Source organism: Megalops cyprinoides, chromosome 18 (genome assembly GCF_013368585.1).
Source record: "Megalops cyprinoides isolate fMegCyp1 chromosome 18, fMegCyp1.pri, whole genome shotgun sequence".
In the NCBI taxonomy this organism is placed as follows: domain Eukaryota; kingdom Metazoa; phylum Chordata; class Actinopteri; order Elopiformes; family Megalopidae; genus Megalops; species Megalops cyprinoides.
Genome location: NC_050600.1, coordinates 11,034,621 through 11,046,509, shown reverse-complemented (window position 1 = coordinate 11,046,509; position 11,889 = coordinate 11,034,621). Strand labels below are relative to the sequence as shown.

The window sequence follows — 11,889 nt, the reverse complement described above, 5'->3', positions numbered from 1 at the left end:
GGTAGTTTGTGGCAGTGGAAGGAATTCACAAATTGCTAAAAGCGGATTTTATATGTTTGTGTTTATATGGCATCTCAGTATTTGTAAAATTCTGTTGTTAAATTGCATGACTGCTGTTTATCATGTTTGTAAGCAATCTAATATCAATTTGTTTGCCAAGAGTTAATTGATGACCATACCTGTAACCAGGAAAATGGGACTCCTGTGTGGCTCAGTTAGTTAAGGAGCTTTTTTTGAGCGACTTGCTCAAAGGCACTTGATGAGTTGCCACTGGAGACAAAGGTATGTTGATCTTTTTAGGAGTTGCTGACACTGAAGAAAGAATTTACTGTTTACAATGTACAGGGGAAAAACAATAATCATAGAAAGAGTAACTATTTACCCTCTGACAATATGCAGTATGATCTTATTTCTAACACCTCGTTTTAATTTTAAAACTGCTTGCATAATACTTCAAATACTACCATGCTCTCCTCACTCTGTCCAAGATCCATGAAGGTGCTGTCCATCACTAACCCTTTCTTTCTCAGCAGTGCCTACTCTGTCCTACACAGTAAGGACTCTTTCTCTCAGAAAAAGCTTCTTTATCTTTAACAGGTACTTTGCCCTGTTCATGAAGCTTTTCTTCAGGTGTCTTCATAATCTTGTCTGCTTTTGATTTAGTAAATTCCTCTACATATATCTAACTTGAACAATGCATACAGACATTTAAGGAGAATGTCTTGTACTGTATATCCTCTTAAGCCATAGTGAAGTCCTTGGTTAAACATGTCCTTGGTTTGCGGTCATACAAGATTTTCATTCTGTATCCCTTTAGATACTTGATGCAATCCAGAGCTCTCACAAGATGGAATTGCTACTTAATTTGGTCATATAGGGTCTCAGTGGAATTCAAGTCAGGTGACTGTGATATCTAGTTTACAGAAACTCTTACCGAATTACACATTTGCGCTGCAGCGCTGTAGCGTAGCTGACAAGTTGCATATTCAATTAACCTCAAAAATGTTCTGGCTGCAGTAATCTCACTGAAGGCTGAAATCCGTTGTTTAGTTCAAATGTGAAAAGTATTGCTCATTATAGGCAGGGATTGCAATTCATCTCATATTATGAGATGAATTGTTTTACTGCCATTGTGATAACCAATTCTACAACAAACCACATCTCAGACACAATTTTTTACCCATTTTTTCGCGATTGGTGATGTCAGTCCAACTACATGCCGTGGGGTTTCACTCGTCTGAACCGATGCCTGTGAACCACTGACCGAACAGATTACATCAGTGGTATCAAAAAAAAAAAAATGAACGAATAAAAGGGGCCATTTCCCATCAGCCTATGTGATGACGTTATCCAAATGCGACAGTCCCGGCAGTGAGTCAGGTAGGTTAGCCAGCATTGTTAGACAACAACATAGTTAGCTAGCTATCTTGCTAGCTCGGTAAATAGCAGCAACAACATGCCGGGGAAAAAATCGGCAAAGGAGAAGAAAAGGAAACATTCGGACGGAAGTCATGTGGAAAGAAAACGGAGAAGCACAGAGTCCAGCGTGGAGGTAAATACGCTTGGATAGGAATTTAGATCTTAGAATTGTTGCAGCAGTGTTGGTGGCAAGCTAGTTATTGATTTGGAGTCAGTTGTGGAGACTGGTTGTGTAGTAGCCAGCTATTTGAAGATAATTTATAGCGATTGTTGCTTGCTAGCTAGCTATTAACAACCCAAGTTAGCCGAGAGAGCAGGTCTATGAACTTGGTGATTAAATTTGTGGCTACCAACATGGTTATACATGAAATATGAACAAGGTGACAATAGTTAGGTCGCTGGGCCGTTTAGCTGCCTGACCGTTGCCTATCCTAAACTGCCTAACCGCTGGCTAGGTAGATTGCAATGACCTGGGCGAGTAGTTAACTAGCTAGATAGAGCTTGCGTGTTCAGAGGTTATAGCCTCTTCCCAATTCCAGAATTCCAACGTGAGCTTGCTGCCGTCCTTTTTTTTCTTCAGAATTCTCTCTGAATACAGTTATTAGCCACCTTGCTTGTGCCTTATATCAACCCTTGTTCTCTGAGGACGAACAGAAATACACGCACAGCTGAAACAAGCGGCATTTCATGTCACTTAACTTGCTTTTTTTTCTTCATCCAGCAGGATTCAAAGGAAAACGTTGACCATCAGGGTCTCGATGAACCAAGTGACATTGAGGAGGGGGGTTTAGACCTAACTGTGCAGTTCAAGCCCATCAGTGCTTATGTCACAGATAGGCGTGAGATGCTGGAGCAATGCTTCCGGGTGCTGGGAGAGAACAAACTAAAAAAAATGCTGCCCGATGAGCTGAAGGTATGCACTCTGTAAAATTATTTCGTCTTTACTTGTATGTGAGGTCATAAAGTAGCAGACACAGAATGCTTGGCTGATAGCTATATAATGAGTTTTATGTTCCAGTCAACTTAATAGTAGGCATGTGTCCGAGCGTTGATGCAGTTTTTTGATAGTTATTAACAATTCAAGTAGGTGTATGAGCTACAGTGTTTGTTAAAATTGTCAAGTTATACACGACATAGTAAATAAAGGGGAGATGCATTGCTGGTTTTCAGAATTGTACCTTCGATGAAATCAAGAGTCTGTGCTGGGAGCAACTGGAGCAGCTCTCTCAAAGTAACCTCATTCAGATTCTGGAAGGTAAGGACAGCACAGTAAACATTCAAATACCACATTTCTGTTTATAACCTTGTAATCAGTATCAGTATTTTTTTTTTCCTGTGAGACTTGGGTTAGTCGGTATCCTCTTTTTCTCTGTTTTTGTATTTTTGATGATTTTATTCGACTTTTTCAAAAAGGGGAGGAGGTGACAGCGCTCTCAGATGCTGAAGAGGAGGAGAGCAGAAAGAAACTGAAGACAGATAGCCAGTAACATGAACTTTCTTACTCACACTTCCAATGAAATAGGCCAAGCCATCATTTATTAACCTCATGTCCTCTGATTTAAACGAAAGATGTTTCAGAAACCCGTCGTAATCTGAACTGAACTATGGTTTTTTTTTTTTTTTCCCCCCCTCTCTAAATGTTAGGTAAAATACACTTTTCTGGAAAGCATGAAGTGGGATGTGTCAGCATATAAAACCAGCATTTGCAGATTTAATACAATTGAAAGTACTTTTCAGCTGAAGATGACTGTTTCCATTTGTTATATACACTACAGGCAGGACAACAATGTTGATTCCACTTCATCACTCAAAGAGAATGTTGAAGTGGAGGATCTCAAGCAAGGTAAAAGTGATAATATTCAAACTGTCAGCATGACTTGTGTGCAGTTATTAAAAGCACTGTGCCTGCATTCTGTAATATTGAACACAATTTTTTTTTCTTTCCTCTGATTGTGTGGAAGGTGGAGCCTCGGGGGAAGAAAGCGACGTGCTGAGCATCAACGCCGACACATATGACAGTGACATCGAGGGGCCTAAAGAGGAGGTGACTGAGAAGGGGGAGGCGGCCGCCGGCAGGGCGGAGTCGGCGCCCGTGGCGGTGTCGGCCTCGGCTGTGCCCGAGCGTGAAGCGGAACGACCCCCGGACCCCAAACGAGAGCTGCAAATGGACATAGAGCAGAGTGTCTGTGAGATCCTGGCCCTAGTGCCGTCTCCCTGCTCAGAGGAACCCAAAGAACTGCCGGTGCCTCAGGTGCTGGCAGCCCCAGACCCCCCAGCACTCGCGGTGGGGATGGCCACAGCCGCAGCACCTCTGCCAGTCCCAGCACCTGTGGTGGCCCAGCCTTCTGCCCAGCAGCTGGAGCTTCTGGAGCTGGAGATGAGGGCCAGAGCCATTAAAGCCTTGATGAAGGCCAATGAGGTAAAGAAGCAAACCTATAGGTAACACCATCATCGTCACCTGTGGAACTGCATTCAGACTGAATGCGCATTGATCCTTGGATTTTCATAGAGTTGTTTTCAGTGAAATTGAATTGACATTTGTGTGCATTACTCAGGAAGGGCAGTAAAAGTTTTTGAAAATGTGAGGAGTGTGTTCTATCTTGTAAATGCAATTTGTATATTCTTTAATTTATCTTGGCATTGGAAATGACTGCTTACGTTTAAATGAACACAGCCTTCAGTTCATCCTTTTGAGTGGGTATGAATTTGTAGTCCTCTTTTTAAGAGTGCTTGAACTGACAGGATGAAAAAGAGGCATTGCAGGTTAGCAGTCTTTACATTGATGAAATGTATGTATTGTACTATTACAAGAGTTGTTAAAATATAATTATATATGGTTTTATTTCCTTGTGTTTCTTTAACGTTTTCTCCCTTTTATGTAACCATATTATGGAATCACCAATTTTATAGAGTAGTAGGCTCGACAACAGCATTCACATAGGAGTATTGAGGCAACACAAATGCAATCCTCCAGTTTAATCGCACATGTGCATTAATAATTCACTAACGTGGTCTCATTTGTTTTCTTGGCATATTTCATATAATATATCGCTTTTCACTCCTCTCAGTGAAGACAACAGTGTGCATTATTTAAAACAGGATCTCAAACATTGAGCTGAATCTCGTGTGTAATGTCCTCTCATAGATTCTGATATTTTGTGTAAAATGACTGATAACATATTTACAAAGTCCAGGAGGGCAGTTCTGCAAATATGAGTTAAGGGTAGGATTCACTAATATGGGATTCAGTGCATCTTTGGCAAATATTGACATAATGCAATTAAAAATGCAGTTTTTATTCTCAGTGCAAATCCTAAGACAGCAGCATGTTTCCAAGCAAAGGCATGCATGTCGGAGGAGTCTGTAGTACACCCATACTATCTCAGAATTTGGCACCGTATCATAAGTGATATTCAGTATAATAATAAGAGGTACAAACTTAAGCTTTATTTGTTTGATTTTTGTTGCCTGAGACTTTATCTTTATATTTCTCTCTCTCTCAAACGTTGCATTAACATGCATCTTTAGATTCATACTGTAGAAAGATTCAGTGAATTTGACAAACATGGCTTATCCACAATGACATTTTTTTTCTTCCTCCCCTTTGACCATGAATTTCGGACATATAGAACCTAAAAGTTTTCAAAGAAATGTCTTACGTGATTAAAATATGTTAAATGTTACAGTTCAGAATGATAGTTTGGTTGGATGTACAGGTAAAAAGACGATTTTTTAAAAATGATGTGTCACTGCTGAAATGATTTTGCTGGGTCTGTTGTAGAATAGAATTCCTTACTTTTTATTTCTGATTTAGTTTATTTGGTTCATCATTCTACTACTAAAATCATGGTATTCACCAATAGTATTTTTACTCCTCAAGCCCCTCATTGTAACAATCATGGATGTAACCATGGTTCTGTTATAAATGGGGTAAAGGACCCCATCATTTCCATTCTTTATTGCTTGAAGGGCTGCTATAATCATCCCATATTATCAAATTTGGTTCCCTATGCACAGCAATGTCAGAGGTCAGTGCAAAGGACAAGCAGGCTCAGGAGATTACTTTGAAGCACCAGAGCCTCCAGATGACATCAAGGAAGTCAAGCCATCTTGAGGCATTGCATCGGCAGTGGCTGAGGTGTATAAAACGTGAAGGACTCTGGGGAAACCTGGCAGGTAGTGGCACATACATTACCAGTCAAAGGTTTAGACACCTACTCATAGAAGGGTTTTTCTTTATTTTTACTATTTTTCCACATTTTAGAATAATAGTAAAGACATCAAAACTATGAAATAACTGCATAATTCCATTTGTGTTATCAAAACAGTGTTAAACAAATCAAAACTATCTTATATTTTAGATTTGTCAAAGTAGCCAAAATATTTTTTCAAGCATAAATTCAAGCATTTAAATTTCAGGCAGTTATACATAAGTCTTTATATCAAAATGTCTATAAGATAATGAGAAACATGCATTCAATCAGGTGTGTCCAATCATTTGACTGGTACTGTATGTCAGACAGCAGACCACCCCTAAGGCTGGCCCAGGATGTTGCCACAGGTTGTGCATGATGAGACCTAAAATCAGATGACCAATAATAACCTGACCAATAAATCAGGTTCAACAATAATACAGGGGCTACACCAAGTGTCCAGTTTAAGGGATGAACGAGGTCAGCTCCTGGCAGCTAGCAACGTGGCTTCGTAACTTGAAGTTTAACCTCTTGAACAGATTACTTGTGGGCTGATTGGAGAAGCCCTTACAGCTCTATGAAACTGCCATCATCTTCTTTATTTCAGTAGCTGAACTAGTTCATTCTGTTGTGTAAGAGGATGCAGTGATAATATGGTGGTCATATTCAATGTTGTCATTGAATTTCTTTCTCTCTCTCTTTCTCTGTGTGTGGTACGAGTGAGCAGCTACCCTTTCCTTTCACAAATTTCTCACCTGTTGTCATAATATGCATATAAATGAAAGGCAATTTGCTAGAGTTATGCATTTCTGTCAAAACAAGCTATTAATGGCATAAGAATATGCCTTTCGGCCAGTTGGAACAGCCACATTAGCATAGAGCAGTAAAGACAGAGAGACAGATCATTTGATGATAGTGAGATTAATGTAGTATAAAATTATAATGTGCAGTCATTGCAATCATTGTTTTATCCATGGTCAAAGTCATACACATATTCAGGTTTGAGATGATGAAACAAGTTGTTTTAGCTTAAAGTGAACACTTGAGTGAGAATGGATGTTGCCACATGAGTTCATGTAAATACAAATAAAATATTAGGAGAGAAAAAAGTTACAATCAGATGATGCGTATATAAAGATTTGTTGTGTTTAAAAATTATGAGTTGTTTTTGTGATGTAACCTTTTTTTGCCTTGCAGAGAATGTTGGGAATGATGTCTGTATTAACGTTTGACTGCTCTCTTTTTGTCTGTGCAGATCTTAGAAAAGGTTGAAATGCTGCACTTTCCAAATTGCAAATTTGCACATGTTGTGCTAGCCTAAAATTTAGGAGGGATCTCATACCTCCCAATCCCACTATCAGCTTTTGGCTAAGGGAATGTGCGAAACCCTAACTGAAATTAAGTTCAACTCGGTGCTTTAGTGCCAAACGCAATTATTTTGCAGTTGGCTTCAGGTTTGGCAACATGCTACATGCTGTGATTTAGGTTTTCTTGCTTCCTGTAGTGGCATAATTACTACACATCCTGATGTGAGGGCAGATACAAAAAGAATTGAAAATATCAACATAGAACCGTTTACCACAACATCCACTGAAACGCATGCTGTCCTATACACTGTAGCCAGACATGTCTTTCCTATGCAGGACTCCAGGTGGCAGCCTAGTACTGTATATCTCAGGCCTTTGACATGGCAATTCATCAGCAATGCAGGGATCAGGCGGCAGCAAGGTAGCAACCTGAGCCCTGAGATGTGTTTGAGGTGTTTATACTTTCCTTCCCTGGTTGAAGAAATTGAGTGACAGAAATGGAGACATCTGTATATTCCTTCGGTTTTAATATTGGCCAGGGTTTACACATTAGGGTCAGGTGCTGATGTTTTGCACAATGTTTACCACAGACATCAGGTTTCAGTCATAGAAGCATGCAGCACATGGCATAGTGTATAATATTCAATATGAATCAACAAATAACTGGCATTTCATTCTATCATTTAGCTAGCTTACCATTGATGGTTATCAGTGAGGCAGCCGTCAATGTGATCAGCTCTGAGGAAACCCGGTGGCTCCAGAGGATGTGCAATGCCTCGGTGTGCTCAGGTGGTGAAGCTGTGGTGTTTTCCTCATGTAAACATTTAGTCATCGGCTCTGCAAACAGAAGATGTTTGCTGAAATTGAGTTCAGCTAGGTGCAGCATGTTTGCATTTTACAGCGCAGCGAGCCTAGGTGGGTGTATCTTATTACCATGGTCTAATTTTACACAGAAATCCATGCAGACCAGAGCCGATTTGTGGTTTCACAGAGAGGATGGGGATTTTGTCTGACACTTTAAAACAGGTACAGTACGCAATATAGTAATTTATGTATTAAATTCATGTATTCAGTGCGTTACGCTGTACGTGTGTGGTCTGATGCCCCTCATCTTCAGAGATTGTGAAGTAGAACTTCATTTTTTTTTAACTGACGGAGAAGTCAAAGATGTCAGCTCAATTTAAGGATGACTTTTTCAGAGCTGTAGTTTTTTTCCAAAAAGGTCTCTGTGAAAAGCCAATGCGATATACATGTGACATTGCCGAACATGTAACCTGTGTATTTTACAATCATGTAATCACTGATTTGAAATACTAATTTCTCCATCAGTACTTAGTAGTGGCTAATGTCAACTGGCAAAGGACATGACACAGACATCAGGCTTTGAAATGGGTACAAAATAATGGCTTAACCTTGCTCTGAAAATATATATGATAAAGACAGGCTGGTTTTCTGTTCTTCTTCATAGTCTAGTCATGTTAAGAGACAGCGGTTCCACTCCTGATGTATGAATTCCAGTCACCCCAAAGCCCAAATTAAAAGGTTAGGTTTAATATCACTTCAGCATCAGATTGACGTGGTACAGTGCTCTGTGAAAAGTCTTGTGTTCAGAGCAACGGTATGTTATTCAACGTTATTCTCAGTGATACTGCCATGTTGTCAACTCCCAGCCCTCTGCGGGGCCTGCAGTTTGCGGGCACAGCTGAGATGAAGGCCTGGCAGCCAGATGGGCTGTTCCTCTAATGGTGCAATCAGCCAACTGCGGCCGCTCAGACAGCAGGTACTTGAGTGGACTGAGAGTCAATGTAGCAGTAAATGTGTTGATGGAGGAGCGAGGCTGGTGCAGCTGCCCGGCTCTGAAGGACAAACTGAAAAACGGGAGGAAACGTCAGCCCACGGTCCCAGCGCGGGACTGCTTATATGAGGCCTTCAGCCATTGTGCTTTGGAGCAGCTCAGTCCCTGTGCCAGACAAGCTTCCGGCAGAGGTTCACGTACAATTCTTTAAGGTGGATTTTTGTGGTGTAAATAATTCTACATACACCACAATGTGAACAGTGACCTTGTGCCAAATGTGCATTGTAATAATAATATGAATATTTCAACACCCCCTTACTTTGTGACGTATTACTTTTTCATAAGGGTCGTGTCTTTGATGTCAGTTTTAGAGCTCTTAGCATGTTTTTGTGCGGCAGTGTTTGTTTTGTAACTAAAAAAATATTGCAGCCTCCAGCTCTGCTTATTATGGGTAGTTATATATGGACAGGTTGAGATCTAAAATGAAATAGACATCCAAAATTCTGTGTATGTGCATTCTTTGCTCTGGCATGACAGTGGAAACTTCAGTAATTATTTTTTATGTTACTATGGCACCATACATGACGTAAAAATTTTACTTGGTTTTACTTGGTTTGATTTTTTTTTTTTCTTGCAATTTCCTGAAATTTGCTCTCAGTATAAAGGTGTTAGCTCTTTGCAGCTATGGAATTCCACGTGACAGACAGCTGAAATGGAATGGAGGTGTTGAAGACTCCACACCAATAAATCAAGTTAAGTGCCTACCGATTTGTTCCATTAATATTGCTTTTACATTAATTTCATGTACTTTCTCTTTTCACAAGAGAGTAGAATGAATAGCATGCTCTCACCTTGCATTTTGTATTTGGGTGCAATTTGTTGTTTTTTTTTTTCTGGCTTTGTTCTTGTAAAGTGTATAGATGAGACGGATGCAATTACATGCAGATTCAAAGTGGAACAGCCCCCCTTGTGCGTAAATGAAATGCAGAATAAGCACAGAAGTGCCTCCAGGGTATTTGCATTTAAAAGAAGCATTTTTTAGTAAATGCAGAAATAATTATACTATTCTCCTCACCAGCATTTAACAGCAGGGGTCTTTCTGAATTTATTGCTGTTTTAAATGGGGTAAAAATACTACTTCCCATAAAGTAGTTTTGGAAAGAGCCCACGCTAAAGAGTTGTTAATAGATTGGAAGGCAGACCAAATAACCAGAGTGTTCTTTATCACTGTGAAGCTGGTACATAATGCCCAATCAACAAGATGCACAGACACTAAAATCACTGGCAATAAATCTGTTGTAGTCTCAAACTCGGAAATGGGGTACTTGCAGGCTGCTAATTAATTTAATTAGAACCAACCAGTTGACACATTATACCAAGTTAAAATCTTTGATATTCAACTTCATTTATCCAAAAGCTATAATGAATTTGATAATGGTAATTATCTGCATGGTTGTTTAATCAGAAGAGAAATGGAGGAAAGAGTATGTAAGACAGAGAGATCTGTAAAATACCTTGTGCATAACTGAATATGGGCCCAGTGTAGTACGTTTAGATACTGCTGCTTTAGCTACAGTGTGTCTTCCAGGGTCTCTTTTTTTCACTTGTGTCTTTGTTGTCAGAGTGAAGGAATCAGCCTTCCTTAGCATTCTCATTCATTTTTCTCTACATGTGCTTACAGAAACTTCATCATGAAACATCAGATACTTTCCATTTTTAGAGCCAATTCGTTTGGCACATAAAAAGACATTCTAACCGAAAGTGGGTGGCTCACAGTGTAGTTATTCAGTGTTGCTTAAGAGTTCCTCTCTGGTTGTTTGTGACCCACTTTCTCTGAAAGCGGTATCTGGGATTTTTAAATATCTTTTCTGTAGGGAGAGAAGCATTTGAAGTTGGTACGGTGAACTGCCAGCAATAACAGTCAAACAGTATAAATGGTAGAGGTTTTTGGTCAAAGCAAATGCAGTTTGCAAGCTAGAGTTGACGTGCATTGATTCCTGCCATGCTTCGAAGCAGGTGACATTACCTCTATACCTTTTTCCTCTCCAGAAAGCTCTGCTGAAGGACTCATGAGGCAAAGTATTTATTTATTTATTTATTTATTTTTTTTTTGGGGGGGGGGGAGTTTATAGTACAAACTCGTAGTGTTCGCTCAGGATTATTGTACAAAAAAACAATATATGGCCATCATATTTATTTTACAGGGACCAAACTAAACTCCTGAAAAATGCCTCCTTTTGTTAAAAAACATTCCACTTTTGCATACGAAACAGTTATTTACATTTAAGAGGGCAGATGGATGAATTCCCATTTGAAATCCTTTTTATAAATAGAACATTGTTACCCTCTGAACACAGTATTTAAACCTGATATTGCTTACATACAATACTTAAAAACCAGTGCAGTACTGCAGCTGCAGTTTTTAGTAGTAATTTTTTATACTCAATTATTCTAGCACAAACACAATTTCAACCAATATTTGACACTGTAGCATTCACAGCCCAAAATCAAAATGAGTCATACATTTTCATTGTTTATAGGAAGACAGCTCATCCCTTTCAAAATGAAATTGAATCAAACATATTTTCCCGAATTATTTATATAACTGAATAGCTTTTTCACCTAATCTGTACTTTACTAAAAAGGTAATAATATAACCAATAGGTATCAGTTTCGTGGGGGTATCAGTATTATTAATGATTTGAATCCCATTTTTAAGCAACAAGAAGTGTTCTGAAAACCCAAATTCTATGTTTGCAAATTTAATTTCACACGTTTATTTGTAAGTAAAATGGTATATCCCATACGTAACAGTACTTCAGAAACTTTTTTTAAGAGTAGACTACAGACATTTATTCTTAGAGGGTTATGTCTGCTGTAGTATGAATGTATGTGGACCCCCTGTGACAACCTCAGCCAACTGATAGCCATCAGTCTCATTATCAGAGCCACTGCATCCGTGGTGCAATGTATCACTGTTGGTTTTAACTACAATGATCCTTGCCATCATACACCATGAGATATGATCAACTCTGAAAGGTCCTTAGGACAGGGGACTAATGGCACTTTTGTTCTGGTCCTGGGGTGATGTCACTTTCTCTATCAAAAATTTATACACTCATGTCAAAGTTCACCACCTTGTATTGCCAGTAACTCTTCTCCCTTGGCTCAAATC

The 11,889-nt window shown here is 39.3% G+C and overlaps 1 protein-coding gene across 2 annotated transcripts; it reads left to right on the top strand.

Annotated features, from left to right (window-relative positions):
* The first annotated feature begins 1,343 nt into the window (after nucleotides 1–1,343).
* On the top strand, nucleotides 1,344–4,184 carry LOC118793458 (caspase activity and apoptosis inhibitor 1). 2 transcript variants are annotated; one of them, XM_036551647.1, is made up of 6 exons: nucleotides 1,344–1,552; nucleotides 2,144–2,332; nucleotides 2,590–2,674; nucleotides 2,833–2,902; nucleotides 3,195–3,262; nucleotides 3,381–4,184. In XM_036551647.1, the coding sequence occupies exons 1-6, from the start codon at nucleotides 1,457–1,459 to the stop codon at nucleotides 3,860–3,862; spliced, it is 990 nt and encodes a 329-aa protein (XP_036407540.1). In that variant the 5' UTR covers nucleotides 1,344–1,456; the 3' UTR covers nucleotides 3,863–4,184. The 2 variants fall into 2 exon arrangements, with proteins under 2 accessions (XP_036407540.1, XP_036407539.1); XM_036551646.1 differs by having other exon boundaries at nucleotides 2,141–2,332.
* Nucleotides 4,185–11,889: the final 7,705 nt, after the last annotated feature.